Source organism: Cornus florida, unplaced genomic scaffold (assembly GCF_030987335.1).
Source record: "Cornus florida cultivar Cherokee Brave unplaced genomic scaffold, ASM3098733v1 CherokeeBrave_3.0.0_Hap2_Chr05, whole genome shotgun sequence".
Lineage (NCBI taxonomy): Eukaryota > Viridiplantae > Streptophyta > Magnoliopsida > Cornales > Cornaceae > Cornus > Cornus florida.
This window is the reverse complement of record NW_026775575.1, coordinates 42,480,912-42,500,135: the sequence shown is the minus strand read 5'-3', so window position 1 is coordinate 42,500,135 and position 19,224 is coordinate 42,480,912. Positions and strand designations below refer to the sequence as shown.

The following is a 19,224-nucleotide window of genomic DNA, read 5'->3' as shown; positions in this document are numbered from 1 at the left end:
TCTCCCATTAATTCGTGTTCTGTGCATGCCTAGTTAGACTCCAGGAATTAATCAAACATTAAAACAGATTCAACGAATGTTATAATTCATCTTGTATGCATGTTGAATCAATATTTTGTTTCTATTGAGTTAATCTGTTTGATGTTGCTTAAAAGTTTTAACAAAAATCTTATTGCCGATTGTTTTAGCACTTGTGTTAAATTCTTGTTGTGATTGGATATCTATGTTTTAGTATTAGTTTGAGATATTTAAATGAACCCTAGAATAAGTTCTTAAAACAGTAATGAAGATCACCAAATAAATCTGTTGTGGGTTGCTTAAAGTTTCAGACTAAGGTTTTGTAATCGTTACTTCTAAACCTATGTTTTATGCATGCTATCATTGAATATCAGTGGTTTAATATGTACCTAGGACTGAGATTGAACCTAGAATGAGAATTAAAACATGTTACAGAGGCTCTGGTAATCACCGGAATTGGAGAAGACGAAGCTGGAACGGGCAACGGCGGCTAGGGGAAAAGTGAGCAGGCTCTCAAATATTTTAGAGCCGGCTCCAAACTTATTTGGAGGCGGCTCCAAGTGTCTTTGAGCCGGCTCTAAGTGGTTTAGAGCCGGCTCCAAAAGAAAATAGAGCAGGCTCCAAATTTTAGAGCCTGCTCAATCTTAAAACGCACAGAATTGAAGTTTTAGGGACTTTTGGCTGAAATTGGTTTTTCTAAAATTATTTAAAGGCTACTGGATGTTGTAATTTAATGTTTAAGACTTGTAAAAATGTTGGGAAGCATGATTACAAGTAGGAATTGAGGACGGGATTAATCTAAGATTAAACAGTGAACCCGTAGGTGGATGATTTGAAAATTAATTTCTGTTGTCTTCTATTTTTGGAACTTTATTTCTCTGCATGACTTGGATTTATAAATCATGTTTTGCAGCTGTGTTATAAGCATACTGTGGTATTGTTATATGTATGCTTAGTTGGGATCAACTGGTGTTAAAATCTGTTTTACATTGCATCAGTTATGGTACTGTTTGGAGAGGTAGACTGTGTAACTCCACTTTATCAATTTAACGGACTGTAATCGGGATTCTAAATCTTATATTGAATGAATAAGTTGGTTATATACATGTTAAACTATATTTATGCTAATTCTGGAGTGTGGTTGATAAATACTTTGTAACACCCCCAACATTTCCCACGCATAAGTTGATCAGGCTTATACACGAAAAACGAGGGATATCAAAAACAATTGGCAATATACAAGCATGGAATACAAAATGATGATAATAAAAGAATTTAGACTGGAAAAGAACACTAAATAATACAATATCCATCCATCCTTTATTTAATACCGTACTTCATTACAACTTGGAAATCCTATGTCAAGGATCCCTAAATATAACCCTGAGAGTTCAACGTCAAAAGTAAATAAAAACTGAAACTGAAGTAATACATAAAACTTCTACCCTGAACTGGATTGTAAGAGTAGATGAGTTCGGATGGTGGTCCCACACTGCTAACCTCAACCTTGGAACGGGTACTGACCGTATCCTGAAATAACAACAATGGTGGGTCAACCCCACGAGCAAGTCCTCTCTACTATGACCCAAATCAGAGAATCAAATAAATTAATCATTATGAATCGGTTGAGTACTATATCTGTATACATCCTAAGGGAACTATCCAATGTATAACATGACCTCAACCAGAATAGACGGTGATCACTTAGACTCACACTAGGTGGTTAAGTGTCGCCTTTCCCTACCCGGGAAATCAGCTATTATACATGGTACACGGTACTGACAACACAGACTATAACGAACTACACAGTGATAACACCTCGCAAAGTACTGATGAATATACTGAGCATATAAATTAGGCAACACATGCCAACAATATTAATAAATATACCGAGTATGTCAATTAGGCAACACATGCCAATAATATTAAACCACATACCCCGACAGCCACACATATGTCTATCGCAACGAATGCATAAGGTATAAATGAGTCTAAACTTATTAGCCAGCTCACATGGTTCTATATGGCAACACATCCATATAATATAAATGCGACATAATTTAAACAGTCCATTTATTTCCTGAAATGCACACAGCATAATAATCATGGTTGATGTATGATTAACAGTATAAATATCCCATAATATATATTGGATAATTTATATGACTAAAACATAGCATTATTTAATTTAACAGTAATGTTTGATACCATTTAGTAAGATATTAACACTATTTATATTTAACAATGTCATTAAATAAATCACATTAATATCCGTACCGTAAACGAGCCAATAGATGCTTAGAAAAGATTAATTGACCATAAGAATAATTAACGGGTATTAAAATAATAATTTCGTGGCCCGTTAAACCCGTAAATACCAACACAGTACCTAAAAATCCACGTTTAAGGTTCTGGAATTTACAAAACAGGCCCTAGGGGTATTCTGGTAATTTCCAGCAGCTGTAGAGACCCCACACGCGCCCTCACGCGCCTCCCAGAGCCTCCCCACGTGCAGCCCAACCTTCCCCACTCTCCCACGCGCCTCCACGCACGTCTAGCATCAGCCACGCGCGCGCACGCGCTCCCACGCGCGCGTTGATGGCTTCCTGCTGACGTGGCGTCCTCCGGTTGGTTGGCTGCATCACCTTTCCTACATGCGCGCCACACCGGATCAATCCACCTATGCTCCTTTCATCCTACGGCTGATGATTAGCGCGCACCATCATATGGTGTCCCGCGCTACACCGAATCCATCTTTTAATCAATTTCCCATCAACCGGTCATGGATCCATGCGCACACAGGGTACCTTGTGCCGCAACACACCGGATTGCTCCGGTTTTCTTCCCCGCTGCCGGCGACCGGAAATCTCGCCGGAGCCTCGCCGGAAAATGCATAAAATTACCGGAAAATTCTAGAAAAATCCTGAAGCCTTAAATAATTATTTTTAGCTAGATTTAATGGTATAGGATAATAATTAAATATCTACCATCCTAAATAATTAAAATTTTATTAATTAAATAAACTAAAAATAATAATTTATTAACTCCTAACATGCTCTCAAGGCTCCATAGTAAGTTAAATAATTTAAACAATTAATTTATGGATTCAAAGGGGAAAAATAGATAAGAACTTGCCTTTTTGGATTTAAAATAAATCCGCCGGTTGCGCGTAGTCGGGTAAATTTCTCCTACCCGGTCCAAGCTCCTTTCTTTCTCTCTCTTCCTTTCCACACTTTTACAATGGCTCACTAGAATTTATAATTTGTTTCTAACTCCCTTTCTTTCCTTCTAAGGTAGGCTAGCTAATTTATATACAAATTATATAATATAAATATTACAAAATATCTATTTTTGTATTTAATTAACCACATTCCCAACCATATGGCTTTAAGTCTACCCATACACATTAATGAAATCCTATCCTAATCTCTAATTTCATCATGACATTGTGATTTAATACTATTATTATTATTATAACTATTATTATTATTATTACTAATATTATTATTAATAAACTTTTATAATTATTATTATTATTATTATATTATTATTATTATTATTATTATTATTATTATTATTATTATAACTATTATAATAATAATTATTATTATTACATAAGAATACATTATATCATCATAATACTTTATAACACAAATATAATACTTTAATTAACTAATATTGCTTAATTAAACATAATCAACAAATAAAATTAATTATAATAATACATACACAATTAAATGAATAAATTTACTATTTTAACATACACAATTAATTTACATGCACCATTAAATGAACTTAATATAACAATGTAGCATTCACAATAATAGGTAAAGGAATCCACACATAATTGAATTTAAATAAACTAAACTCTTTAATAAAATACGGGGTATTACATACTTATTCCTGTTTTTGTCAACTTCGTTAGCTGGAGGATTGTATGTACCGGTATGGGACGGTGACATACTAGGTATGGACTTGTTCAAACACTGAGTTCTACCTAACTTGGATTAAGGTATGGATTAATCATATAGGTTAAGTCCATCACCTACTTGTGTCATATCAATTGAGAATTGAATGACCTACTATGGTTTCAGGATGAATTTGTTATACATATATCAGACCACTACATAGATGGATGGTATTTTGTATTAGGAGGAGTACGAACTTTATATATATATTATATGGTGCCGTGGTATGAGTTTGAGTCTCATGACCATGGTTAGGGTGCGTATATTGCCTATGATGGATAACTGGACATAGGTGTTGTTCCCTGGTAGGTCTAGGTACTCATGCCCACCTTCGGGTGCGTATTCGCATGTTGACTTCTATTCAGGCTGAGACAAACCTACTGGACTAGCGAGCGTCCTATAGTGTGTACTATATACATATATTGACTACTCTAGATATTGTTAAGTCTTCCTAGGATGTATCTGCGTATCGGATTACTGTTTGGATTGTAGTAGATCAGGACTTGCATGTGGGCCTGACCCACTTCTTTATTTTTCAGGTGCTCGTCAGTTCCAGGGTTAGAGTTTGGACGTGCAGAGCAGATACAGCTATTCACTCCTCTGATTATGTAGGAATTTTCTCTATGTTAGCTTTGGATTTTGTTTTTATTATTTCAGTATCGTTTGGAGAATTTAAATAAGGGGTCCAATGGATGGATTCCCGAGTTGTAAACTGATGGAGTTATGGAGTTTGGGTTTGATGGATTTTAATAATTATAATATTTTACGGATTCTGTTTTTAGTTCTTTTCAGCTTTAATTTCATTTCTTAATTCATTTTGTATTCCGTGTTCATTATAAATACTTTAATTGTTTGATATTCCCTCGGGCTCGGGCCTGGGCCTGATCAACCCGTGTCTCGGATCCGAGGGGTATCACAGTACATGCCACAATATCCAAAAGAATGCCTTTGCAAAATGATTACAAAAGATAACATCAAGCTAAAACTAAGCTTGTAAGGGCACATCAATTTCCTGAAAAATGTTAAATATAAGGTGAGCACAACGGCTCGGTAAAAATGGCCTAAAATACATCTCTTGTAATCCCGTGAATCACACACAAAGCATAGGGTACAAGAAAGAAGGATCGTATACAAATTGGGGAAAAGTAATAATTAAGCGTCAACATTAAACTTTCATGCTTTTCAATAATGAGATGAACACTATGAATGCACTCTCACTATTTCCCCAAAACCATTTCCGTCATAACATAACCCACACCGAAAATGTTAACACAACCCGACCCTAAGCGTTATTTGGGACTCAAAGGAAATTGACTAGTTATCCCTCACCTAAGACGTCTCCCTAGCATCATTTGAGGCCTAGGTAGTTCAATTATACATGTCCAATCCGTCTTGTACCCCCTTTTAAGTTGGCTAACCTTGGAACACATGACAACTCCATGGCATCCGTTTTCACAATACCATTTCCAAATCCTTTTAAAACTTTCCAAAATCAATCTTTTAAAATGGTTGAAAACCATAAAACATCATTTCCAACCCAACCCAACCAATGGCCATGATATGCAAGTTATGCATCTCTTATCATCATTTTTTAAAGAATTTAAATATATGTATCATCATCATCAATATATAAATTCTTAAGAACTTAAGAATCAACATATACACATCATTATCGTCACAATAGCATGCTTTTGGCCAAATTAAACGCATCTTCATATATACATATAACATGAACTCATATGAAGCAAACCAAATCTTAAGAACCTCATCAAACATGAACAAATCTTCCACGTAAGCATGTTATCCACAAAATCATATAGAGAAAAATCATAAAAACCCAAGACCTTGTAGTTTAGACTTCACTACCTCAAGATCCAAACCCGGAATCCACCCAAATACTTGTAAGACTGGTGCCAAAATGATCCCCTTGCCAAGATCTACAACTTTCTCAACTATGGCTTCTCAAGAATCTCCCTCTAACTTGGAGATTTTTCAGAGAGAATGAGGAGAGGAAAAAGAAAAGGAAATAGAGGAAAAGAGAAAGAGTACCGAAAATGAGGGAGAGAAAATGATGGGTAGGTGATATAGTTGGTGTGTTTAGTTAAAGGACCCATTCCTAGCCACTCAAAAATGTCTGGCTTGCATTTGGTCTTCGAGCCTTGACTAACCAAAGTACTAAGCTAACCTCCCTTTATAACAGCAACATCAAACATGTCCCAACAATATCTTCTCCCCCTAACTCCCTCACAACCACACATACACACACACACATATATATATAATATTACACACACACACACATATATAACATCACAATGGCACACATTAAATAAATAATGCAATAAAATGTACCGACACCACTTAAAATAAAATAATGCCCGAAAAATAAATAAAATAAATAAATAAATAACTAATGAAAAATCCAAAAAAATCCGGGACACAACATTTTCCCTGGTTTAGGTTATTAGGAATGGACCGGAGAGCTTTTACGATTAGTGGCATTCAGTACTGCATTATTTTCAACTCTTTATGAGTCACATGATAAAGGTATAATCGAGATTGTTAGAGCAGTATGTATGACTGTATAACAGTCAAGGTTGCATAGAACAGTGAATGTATAATGAATGACTCTTATGGTTGTCTTATGAACTGTGTGAGATACTATGTTTGAGGTTTAGACCTAAGGACGAGAACTCCATTGGTGTTGAGATTGGATTGATGATGAGAATGGCATAGCCAACCATTTCTCCTGAGTCAATCACTCTTGAGTGCGATGTTGGGTCAAAGGTCAATGACTGTTTTGAGTGATTAGCGATAGTGAGAGCGTCGTGTTGCACGTTACGTCAATGTGACGGTATGGTTTTTGTCTGAAAAAGATTTTTAGTTAGAGACGATTGTGTTTAATAGATTCAAGTAGTTTGTTTTGGATGATAAGGTGTTTTTTACAGGACTACATGTCCGACGAAGTTAATGGTCAGATAATTTAATTCTTGAGTTATTTTTTGGGGATTTGTGTCTTGAGTACTTGATAGTACACCTTATTGTTTGAGTGACTCATGTTTAGGCAGTCGTTGGAATATTCGTTATTTAGCCATTTTGAGACATATTAAGTATAATGATACTAGATGTTACGATTGGTAATCAATTATATAGTTATATGATGGAGTAGCTACGTATTATAAAGCATATGTATGGTTCGTCGGGGACTTGTTGACTTAGAGTTGAGGCTTGTTATATAGTAGTCGGGATCCTTTGTCTTGGGTTATGTATCTTTTAAGGGATGAGTTGAGGTTGGATGTCATTATGTTGGTGGTCTAGTGACCGTTTTTCTAGTGAGCCTTGGAGCTTTGGGTGGATGTGTATAGTGTGCCTGGTGTCAATTTTGAGCCAGTTATGGAATCCAATGTTTTGCGTGTTAAGATGTTGTGTGATGGGTACCCACATAGGGTGGTGAGCATTGTGTTTCTAGTATCAGTGATGCGTGATCACCTATTGACATCCGGTGTCAAAAGCAATAAGGTTTGTGAGCTCGTAATCTTGCGGGTTCTGTGAGGCATCCTTCGGGAAAGTGACGGTTGTGAGCCTCCTTTTTAAGGAGGGTAGATTTCAAGGACGAAATCTCTTTTAAGGAAGGTAGATGGTAATGTCCCATATTTTTCTGGATTTTTTTTAAAAATTTATTTCATTTATTTTTCGTGTATTTTTTGCGTGCCACGCGAGCCCCGAGGGTTGTTTATGTCATTTCTCGACCCGAGGGTTTTAGAAATGCATTTTTATTTATTTTAAGTCATTTAGAAGTGACAAAATTAATTTTAGAATTTTTCAGAAGTCGGGACGATTTTCGGGCTCGGGAACTTCTCCCGATTTTTCTATTTTCATTGAGGAACATTGTTATCATTTCACACATATATACATACACACATATCTATACATTGAGGTAGATATTTTGGGGATAAATATGGCATTGCAATGAAAGGAGAAGAGCAAAAGAGTAACTTGAGCATAAGTTAGTAAACCATAGGATGGTGACAAGTGGCACAATGAGGGCCACCCCCCTTTCTTTTCCCACTTCGGCCATCATCTTTTCTCTCTCTATCTCTTCTCTTTCTCTCTCTATACCTATACATTTTATTATTTTATGTTTTCAAGCTTCCATTTGAGAGAGTTAGGGTAAGATTTTGATGATGACCAAGAAGGGAGTTTTGTTCCAATTGTCAAGAGATTTCATTTGACACCATTGATGCTAGGGTTTGGAGGATTTCAAAATTGGGGCGCGTGGGCTTGTTCGGCGCGAGTTAGATCTACTCGCAGGAGCATGTCGAACGCGTGGGTGGTGATGATGAACTTGGAAGACGCCGATGAGTTTACCAGTTACAGTGACGATGATGTTTAGGAAGTGGTGATATCATTGTCAGCCAAAGGTGAAGATGGTGATGATTTGACGTCTGTCTACTCTTTATCTTTATTTTTTTCTTTTTTCTCACAGTATCTGTCACTCACTCACACTCACTCTGCTTTTGACAAACGGGTCTTATGGCTTTTGGGTGTGTTCTCACTTTGAAAGCTTTGTTTGGGAGGCGTGCTTTATTTTTGGATGTTTGCTTATGTGTGGTGATTTGTGTGGATAATTAGGGAGTGAAAGATTTGACAATGGACTCGATCTCCAGCGCAATGGTAGACTGTAACTCTGAGTGCAATTGAGATGATGGTGACGGTAAAGTGTAAGAACAGGACGATTTGAAACAGAAACAATGTTATGAAAGCATGAGTTCTGAACGGGTCAAACCCGAATAGTTGAGTAATACCTAACTTAAATCCAATAATGTTGTTGGACACTTGTCATGCACTGATTGGGTCACGTATCCAGGTTGGATGAACTTCATTTAACCTGGGTTGGACATAAGTATTGTCCTTGTTAAAATTAATAGTTAATGAAGTTTTGACTTATTAAAATAATTTAATATATTCAAACAGTATAATTTTACGAATTTTTACCTTGTGAATTTAGAAATATAGAACTGGAAGAAATTTCCCATTTGTGAGTATTTTCTTTTGCTCTCTCCCTCCAATTTTGGAGAGTTTTTAATTTCCTCTTTTTTTTTTTTTTTCTTTCCCATTTTTTTTTTTCTTTCAATTTACCATATAAGAGAGCACTCTTACCTTTTTAAGTGTGACGTGGCCTAGCCATGTGAGATTGGGGGAGTTTCCTATTTTCTCTTTCGCGCATATCATTACTCCTTTAAATAATCTATTTTGTATTAATTATATAAATACTTATCAAATATGAAAATATTGTGTATAAATTATCGTATTTATAATTACTATTTGTTAAATTGCTTTATGAAATAATTATTTTTTGTATTTATGGTATTTTAAATAATGTCGGCAATACTTACTATTTTTCAAATTATCTTTTTTTTGATAAGTAATACTATTTTTTAAATTATCTAAATAATATAATAAGAAATACTGAAATTCAATAAAGAAAAGGAAAACTAATTTGGTAAGGAAATATACGATATTAGAAACTTATTTAATAATATAAACAATATAAAATACTAATCCGCTTCGAAAGTTCTCGACTTGACTGGTAAAAGTGAAAGTAAAACTTGGCTATTAGGGTTGTCTCGAGCTTTATCAACACCCAAATCCCCAAATCCCCAAATCCATTGCTCAGACTCACACAGTGTGAGATTCAATCTGAGCTTCTTTCCCAACAACCAAGAGAGATCTGGGATCAGATCATCCACAATATCGTCAATGGAGCCTGAAAGAAAGAGGAAATTTATAAAATCTTTAATCGCGTCTGTAGGAGGCAAATACAAAGTCTTCTTGAGTTTCAGAGTCACAGACAGTCGCTGTAGCGATGTTCGAACTCCAGCAGTTTTGAGATCGTCGTAGAGATGTTCCGTGAAGCTGTAGCGACTGTCTGTGCCTCTAAAACTCAAGAAGATAACGAGTTTCGCAGAGGAGATGAGTTCGGCCGGACCCTCAAAGCAATTGAAGAGTCGAAGATCGCAATCCCAATCTTGTCTAAAAACTACGCTTCCTGTAAATGGTGCCTCACCGAGCTCGCCACAATAGTGGAGTGCAGGAGAACTAAGGGACAAGTGGTTCTACCTATCTTCTACGACTTCTCTCCGTCCTCTGTGCGGCGCCAATCAGGGAGTTTCGAGGAGGCCTTTCGCGCGCTCACGAAGAATCACTGATAGAGGTTGCTGACATTCCAGGTTTTAATGTTGATCATGATATTGGGTAATTTTTATTTTATTTATTTATTTATTATTATTATTGGTTGTACTTCCATAAAAATTAACTTCATGATAGGTTGGAACTAGATAGATCACAAATTCAATATCAAGGACAAGGACAAAAGGATAAGAATCATAGTATTATTTGTTCACTTGGTCCCTAAAATAACTTCAAATGAATATTGTTCAAATTATTTAAATAATTAAGTATAAATTAAAAATCAGAATTACTAAAGGTAGAAGGATGTCATAATTTTTTCATATTTTTTACTCTAATTTTTATCTCGGCGCTAATCAGGTATTGTGGAAAACTAATAGAGGCCATTGTTCAAAGAATTGATGATCATGCTGATGAAGTGATTAGATTATTAGGCATCGGCTCCAGTGATACGGATTGTTGGTATCCATGGCATGGGTGGTATTGGCAAGACAACTATTGTCAAGTTAATCTACGATGCTTTCAAAGGGGGCTTTGATTGTCATAGCTTCCTTGCAGATATTCGAGAGACAGCGCAGCAATTTCATGGTCTTGTTCATTTGCAGCAAAAGCTTCTCACTGACACCCAAAAACGGTGTCCTGCCATTTCTGATGTTGAAGGTGGATTGGATGTGATTAGAAAAATATTTCGCAAAAAGAAAGTTCTTGTTGTTCTTGACGATGTGATTGAAATCTTTCAATTTTATTGGCTTGTGGGAAGTAGTGATTGGTTTGGTTCAGGAAGTAAGATCATAGTTACAAGTAAAGATAAGAGTGTTTTAAATGATATTAAAGTGGATGCGACTTTTGAACCTCCACTTATGAACCCTGCACGATCTCTTCAACTTTTCAGTATTCATGCGTTTGGAAGGAAGTTTCCTCCGGAAGGCTATGTGAGTATCTCTAACAAGGTTGCATCTAATGCTGCTGGGCTTCCTCTAACTCTTGAGGTCATGGGTTCATTTCTATATCAAAAAGTAAAAGTGGTATGGGAGGATACACTGGAGAAGCTGAAGAAAATATCTCATGATGAAGTTGAGAGAAAGTGGAGGATAATTTATGAAGAATTAAATTACGAGCAATTTTTTACTGGGATAGATACAACAACTGCATTTTACATGTGGGACGCTTGTGGCTTTCATCCCGGAATTGAATTTGATGCCCTTTGTCGGTAAAAGTGGAAGGAGATGCTAATAAGCTTGGGATGCATGATCAGTTTAGAACTCTCGGTAGGAAAATTGTCTGTGAAGAAGAACTTTTGAGAAATTGTAGTAGGTTGTGGAAACATGAGGATGCCTTGAATATATTGGAGGGACGGAAGGTAAGATTCGAGTGTACTGAATTTTATACATTTTCTTTAGTTAAATGTAGTAGGTTGTGAAATGTTGTCCTAATAGGTTGTTTACTTCTTTTTTCCATTGGCAGGGAACCAAAAAGGTTGAAGCCCTAACTCTTTGCTTTGCATTGGGGTCTGGAAAGGAGCCTCGCTTTGAAAGTAAGGAATTCTCAAAACTAACAAATATAAGGTATCTCCGAGCTGATGGCATAGAGCTTATTAGGGATTTTAAAAGCCTATTTCCCAATTTAAGATGGCTTCGTTGGCGTGGCTGCCCACCGTTTTTTAAACCGACCAATTCTCATTTGGAGAATTTAGCCATTCTTGATCTATCTGATAGCAGAATCACTGAAGACTGGGAGGGTTGGAGTCAAATCAAGGTCTTGTATAGTCCCTACTTTTGTTTCTTCTATCTCATCATCTACTGGATTAAAATTAATCTTTTTCTGTTATTTATTTAATTTTTAAACAGATGGCAAATAAGTTGAAAGTTCTAGAACTGGCTAATTGTGCTTTAAGGAGAACTCCAGACTTTTCATCATATGCAACTCTAAAGATATTGATTCTTCAAGGTTGTAGAAATTTGGTTGATATTGATTCCGTATGTGATCTGAAGAATTTAGAAGTGCTGGACATTTCATATGTTGCTGGTATAAGGAGGTTACCTGTTGAAATTGAGGAGTTACGGAAGTTAGGGAGGTTGGAAGTGATAGGTTTTGAAACATTGAAGTTAGCTGAAGACATTCCTAGTAAGAGGACTGCCGAACACCAAGTGCGACTGACCGTGATTGGATAGATTTAAATGAATTTGACTTCCTCTGTTTTTGTTTTTATTCTTTTAAAGGGTTTTTGATCATGTATTATTAGTATTTTTACTATTTTTATTTAACTTTTTATCCATCTTATCTTTTATTAATAGTCTAAATGTATTCTAGTCTGTAAGGTAATGAGAGAAAGATAGTGGGAAATATAACGGTTAATGAAGAGTCACTAAAAAGGTAGAAAATCAACACATTGGCTGTAAACACGTGACTTGAAACATTTGTAAAAAGGGATGAAATCAAATCCATTTAGAACTATCCAATTGGAGCTGCGACTGCGGATCCACAATTTGCAATTGTGTTAGCAGTCCTCTTCCTAGTAATAAGGGGGAATCCATAATCTTTGAGATTCTTGAGCTTTTATGATACCAAAATTCGAATCCTGCAATGAGCTTTTGGGAGCTCTCTTGCCTCCACAACTGGAAACTGGGAAGCTGCATCATCTTACAATTTCTGATTAGGGGGTTGTGAGCTGTGAGCGTGTGGAGATTCCTGTAGATATTTGGAAATTATGCAAATTGGAGAAATTGACATTGGATTCTATACCAGAAGATATCGGTGTCCTTTCTCGGTTGAAGGTTTTCTATGTAAAATTCTGTGATGATCTTTAGTATATATTTAGGCTACTGTTCCACACAATTGGGGCAATGGAAGTGCTCAGGCATGTCGAATAAAAGGAAATACTTTTGAAACGATCAGATGATTGTGAAATATTCTTTATGCCTTCGATGAAAGAACTTTAACAAGGCTACACTGCTAACATGAAAGTAATGGAATTGAAATAAACTTGTATTGAAATTGCATGAATTAAAATACATGTATTGAAGTTGCAACAAATATATATTTCTTTTGGGTCACAATTAATCTTTGTGATATGTATCACAAAAAATGAAAATTTTATGATGCCTGGCATTACTCTTGGAGAAATCATAACCCAAGTTGCATCAAGAAATGGATCATATTGAAATTCAATATCGAATTTGTGAGATATGGTGTCAAGACGAGGTATAATTTTTATTTTTATTTTTGAGTCTTGATGTCAAAAGCAGAACTACTCGTGCAAACATACTATGATTAGATGATAATATCAATTATGATTGGATGAGAATATCAATTAGTACAGGTATGTGAGAGGATACACTTGCACAGTTATGTTTAAGTCGGATTAGGTTGTACTTTGAGTTTTTTTAAAAATTGTTTATAAAAGTGAAATATGGCAAAGTTCAATCGGTCGCACTTTGACAGTTCTTGAATAAAAGATGTTCGAATATTTCAAGTGTGCAATTGATAAAGTCCGACCTCTCGGTTGTAAGTTTACGGGATCGAAAAGGAAACTTTAATTTTTGTCAAATTCTTTTTTCCTTTTATATCTAGATTTGTTAGGGAAGTCCATGTATGATCTCGTGTCGATATAACCACTTTTTCTCTCATAATTATAATCATATAAAGCTTTTTTTTTAAAAAAATCAGCAATTAAAGATTTTTTTTGAGTATTTTTGTGCAGAAAATCATCTTTGATTTTTTCTGTATGTTTGTTTTTATTTGAAAGCACATATATTGATGCAAAAAATTCTTTCAAAATTGACTATTTGTCCTGTGTTAGAGGTGTTCCAGAAATGTTTACTTCGATTTAATAATTCTAGATTATGGGATTGGGCATAGAAATGATAGCCCCTTCAAGGTTCCAACCATTGCTGTCGTCATCTTTGTCCATGTAGTTGTGCTTATCTACTCGAAACTCTTGGAGTTTGGGAAAACTACAAGAGTGATTTAGGATGGTGTTCCAGAAATGTCTACTTCTTTGTCTATGTAGTTGCGCTTATCTACTTGAAACTCTTGGACTTTGGGAAAGCTACAAGAGTGATTTAGGATGGTTTTCTCAATCTGACCGTAGTTCAAGCAATCAGAAGATTCATACATATTCTGTTCAGATAAGCAGGTTTCATTTTTCCTTCATGAATTCATATTTGAAGGAAGAATGATTTGATCGAGTTACGAAGGGGACAGAGTATTTGCAGAGTGTCTGTGTTTTTCAGCTACCATTCTACAAGAATTGAGAAGTAAGCATGAGGTTTATAACATTTGAACGGGGTAGTTACAAAGCCAGATGTGTTCAACAATTAGTTATCGATAGAGCGGAGTGGGTGTGAGCGTCTGTTGTACTTTGATTAGAGATAGTGGATTGTTTCGCTCAAAATTGCAAAAGTCTCCATGATTTTCGTCTTAGTTGGTTGGATTTCTTCTAGCAAGGGTTTCCATGCTAAAACCTAGTGTTAATCTCAAACTCTTTATTTACTTGCACTTTATTCATCCCCTCTTGGTATTTTTCGTAATCTTATTCCACAACCATTCCGCATAAGGCAACTCATACTTGCTATCGGAACATGTTTCTCTAAATTGTGAGTTGTTCCTTGTGGAATATTTTTAAAATAAAAAACTGTTTCGGTTTTTAAAAAATTTGCCATGGAAAATTCATTCACAGAGGGTGAATCAGTTCAACGAACTCATTTGTCTTGAACATCTAATATAGGAGAATTGGTAATTTCTAAGATTAAAAGAGTTTGAGCTACAGTTAAAAATGGTTGGAATCATTCAACTACATCTAATGAAAAAGATGATACATATAACAAGCCTTTAAATGATGACTGGACTTTTGATACAGACAAATACTCAACTTGCAACTAGGTATGGAAGAATATGAAATTTTTTATGAGTTTTATCGAAAGCTTAGTGAAATTTTTGCTTATAACTTATGTCACGCTCCGAATACCGACAACTATGCATATGATATTATAAAACACACACACAACTATGGATTGAGCATAAATTGCACACCTAAGCATCTGAGTTTGCTTTAATTTTATTTTTTTTATTTATTTTTTTTTTTCCGAGAATTTGGTTTAATTATAAAACACTAACATCGTTAAACGTGAACACAGGAATTAACATATGATAAGTCATTTTGTCGAAAAAATGTTAAAAAAAAAATTAGGTGTATCCTAAATATATTTTATTACTGTAAAATGTGGCCTTCAATAACACGCGAGAGGCCGGAGGAGGATGGCTCTCTCACTCCTGAAATAACCCAAATCACGTATGGTTGGGGGATGAAAAAAGGATGCTACAAGGAGCATCGCGAGAATAGCCTAAATGATTCCTCAAGATCAGACCGCCATAGCCTTCTTTTAGCCGTATAGTTAAAAGCTACATCTCTGTCTGTTGTAAAATATTTTACTTGGAAAAGATTTTTTTATTTTTATTTTTTTAATATTTGATAAAGATCTAGATCGAGATTGAGATTGATGTCAAGTCCATTATCTTAAGAAATCTTGCTCAGTACGGCATCCAGCCCTGTTTTGGGAGTTTCTGTTTCGCAGCTTAAGAGCCAATTGATGGGCACTTTTAACTATTAAATGGCCAGAGAACCCAAATCCTTGAGTCTCCCTGTTATTTTCCTGATGTGGAATTTGTAAAATAAGGTTAATTGCTTCATATCTCTTTCATACAGTTTTTTTTCAAGACATGAGACATTCACGTACAATGTTAATTTTTTTACCACCAATGTGTCACAATGACAAAAATAATTTAAATTTATATATATATATATATAAATATTTTAAATTAAAAATATATGTATGTCATTCCATTATTATACCACATCATCAGTGATGATGAAGATGTTTAAAGGAGACAATATACTTGTTCTTCAAAAGCGCCCTCAAACAATCATACTAGAATTATTTCATAAATTGTACTCTATTTTTTAAATACCAAAAAATGAACTCTAAAAGTGTTTAAAAGTAAAGTACGAATATCATCTTTTTAATAATAATAATAATAATAAAGTGAAAATGCATTACATCATCGAAATAACCTCTGTTTTTGGACCTTGAACTTGTTATGTTTTTTTTTTTTTTTTTGGTGGAGTTTGTCACATTGCTTTGTGCTTAAACTTTCTTGCCCCCAAAACATTCAGCCCGTAGTTGCCTCTTGCCCTAACCCTCTGTTCATCATCTTCTCCTCCACCTTCACACAAAGTCACACAAACGTTTGCATCATCGTCGGCAGTCGGCTAATAGTTGCAGTCCTCACTCCTCAGAATCCTTATTTTATCTTTTTCGTACTCATCTTCTCTCTCTGACTCTGTAATTGTCAGTTGACTAGGTACTGAGCACACCTTATTTCTTTGAATGATTGAATCTGTCTCTACAAGTCACCTTATTGTCACGGGCTTAGAGTTTCAGCACCACTCTAGCTGCTCCCATGCGGCACCAAGACGTTGCTTCCACTCTCGCAAGTACTTGGTCAACCTAACTCCCGTGCACACCTTAGCCAACACACTCCCCTCGTGTGCTTACTAATGTTGTAGTTGCCCTCGCCCTCTCCTCACTTGGCTTGCACACTCACACACACTAAGGCACTTAAGTTGGCAAGGAAAGAACACTTCTATTACTTCAAAGAATGCTTTGTACAAGGCTAACACTCAAGCTCTCTACAAGGCTCTCAAGATTCACTCTAGGACTTGTTGTTTGCAAAATGAAGTCCTACTCCTATTTATAGGCATCCCCATCCCTAATGGATGGCTAGGATGCATTCTAACCAACGGTGGAGATTGATTCTCTATAATCTTCTTCCACCTTCTACACATCTCCATACATATCTACAACATTCTAGAACCCTCCATACTACTCCACACAATTCTGGAGAATTCTAGAACCTTCCACACACTTCTAGAATATACTACACATATCTACAATCTTCCACACAACTCTAGACTACTCCGGAAGACTCTAGAAACTCCACTTGCCATGCAGCGTCCTCCTTAGCGTCTGCGTGTCGCCTGCGTGGTACAACCTCCATAGGCGGGGCGTGACATTCTCCCCCATCCATTTCCGTGACGCCCTCGTCACGGTTTCTTCAGCTGACCCAGCCTCTCGCAGGTCATCAGTACTTGTGTATATGTCCTTGGCCCAAATGTTCGCGCGCCCTTCGGGAGATGTGAGGTCCTCACGAGCTCCATCGTGTTGATTGCCACCTCTAGACTCTCCTTCCTGCCCACGAGCGGCACCATGCATGCGGCCTTGCCTTCCTCGCCTCCAAGTATCATCAACGCACCAAGGCATGGTAGTGGCGCGGCGTTGTTCCTATCCATAAACTCCAGCCCCAGCACCATGTCATGGTCGTCCATCTCCGCAACCTGGAAGTCGTCCTTGCCCTTCCATCCTTACATGCATAGCTCCACCTCCTTGCACACTCTACTCACACGTGCCTCCTCGGAGTTGACGGCCTTGATCCAGCCCTCCGTCTTGCGCATCTCCAAGCCAAGTCGTTGCGCCTCCTCCGGGGTAATGAAGTTGTGTGTGGCACCCGTGTCCACCAACGCTTGCACAGCTTTGCCACTAACCTGCGCATCCACATAGCGCACCCCGGCTACCTTCTTCACCTTGCCCTTCTTCTTGGTGTCATGCGCCATGCTACTCAACATCTGCATAGCCCCCATGTACCTGTCTTCATCGCTGCCCGCATCGTCCGCCTTGCCTTTGCCCTTATCCTTCACAAGGGCGCTCATGGTCTTCTTGTTGGGGCAGTGTCGCAATATGTGCGGCCCTTCGCACAAGTAGCACTTCAGCTCCCACTTGCCCTTATCGCGGCGCTCCCCTTTGCCACTAGCCTTAGACCTCTCTCCATGGTCCTTGCCCTTATCATGGCGTGGGCGTCTCTCCTCATCGCTGTGCTCATCATCACTTGACTTGGGCGAGCCCCTTTTCTTGAAGCGACGGTCTCCCCCACCTTTGCCGTGGTCCCTCCTGGGAGACGTGGCCCTCTTGTCATCGCGCCTAAAGTCTTCAAGGCACTCCGCTATAGCCATTGCGGATGCCAAGTCTCTAGGCTCCCTCCTTCTCAGCTCTGTGGCTACCCAAGACTGCAACCCATCAATGAATAAGCACACGCGTTGTCGCTCCGGTATCTCTGGGATCTCCAGCATCAAGTTGGAGTACTCCTTCACATACTCCCTTATGCTGCCCTTCTGCTTCAGGCGCCTTAGGTTGATCATGGCGAGGTCCTCAACGCACTCAGGGTAGAACTGCCTCTTGAACTCCTCTCATTTATCAACTGCTCTTGCGCCCCTACCGGTGAAGCGCTGCCTCCACCATAGAGCGGCGGTGTCTGTGAGGTACATAATGCCTGTCTACACCTTCTCCTCATCATCCTCGATCTCCATGCACTCGAAGTACCGCTCCATGTACCAGAAGAAGTTGTCAATCTGGCGCGCATTCCTTGCCCAATCGTACTCCTTGGGCTCCGGCGCCTTCTTCTTCCTTGGCTTCACCACGACCTCGCGCGCCTGAGAGAACTCCTTCTTGCACTCGACAATCTCCACGCACAAGTCGTCTACCAGATCATGCAAGTCCCTTTCCTTCTCTTGCGCCTTGTTGGCGATGCCATCAATCAGCTCGTAGAGCTCCGCCATCCTTCTCTCGAGCCTATTAAACTTAGTCTCCGTGTAGACCAAGTGTGTGGTAAGCTTCTCCTCCAAGCTCTGCTCTAAGATGTGGACTTGGTGGTCTCCTCCGCTAGCCATGTCTACTCCAACAAAGCTCCCTTGACGAACCTGGCTCTGATACCAACTGTCACGGGCTTAGAGTTTCAGCACCACTCTAGCTGCTCCCGTGCGGCACCAAGACGTTGCTTCCACTCTCGCAAGTACTTGGTCAGCCTAACTCCCGTGCACACCTTAGCCAACACACTCCCCTCGTGCGCTTACTAGTGTTGTAGTTGCCCTCGCCCTCTCCTCACTTGGCTTGCACACTCACACACACTAAGGCACTTAAGTTGGCAAGGAAAGAACACT

General features: G+C 37.8%; 1 protein-coding gene across 3 annotated transcripts; it reads left to right on the top strand.

Moving 5' to 3' along the window:
* Nucleotides 1–9,567: 9,567 nt before the first annotated feature.
* LOC132306369 (disease resistance protein L6-like) lies at nucleotides 9,568–13,101 on the top strand. Of its 3 annotated transcripts, none has more exons than XR_009481946.1 (4): nucleotides 9,570–10,216; nucleotides 10,536–11,535; nucleotides 11,640–11,930; nucleotides 12,023–13,100. XR_009481946.1 is itself a non-coding variant. In XM_059803737.1 (4 exons), exons 2-4 carry the CDS (start codon nucleotides 11,419–11,421, stop codon nucleotides 12,344–12,346), a joined length of 732 nt encoding a protein of 243 aa, XP_059659720.1. In that variant the 5' UTR covers nucleotides 9,579–10,241; nucleotides 10,536–11,418; the 3' UTR covers nucleotides 12,347–13,096. The 3 variants fall into 3 exon arrangements, 1 of the variants encoding a protein (XP_059659720.1); XM_059803737.1 differs by having other exon boundaries at nucleotides 9,579–10,241; nucleotides 12,023–13,096; XR_009481945.1 differs by having other exon boundaries at nucleotides 9,568–10,241; nucleotides 11,640–13,101.
* Nucleotides 13,102–19,224: the final 6,123 nt, after the last annotated feature.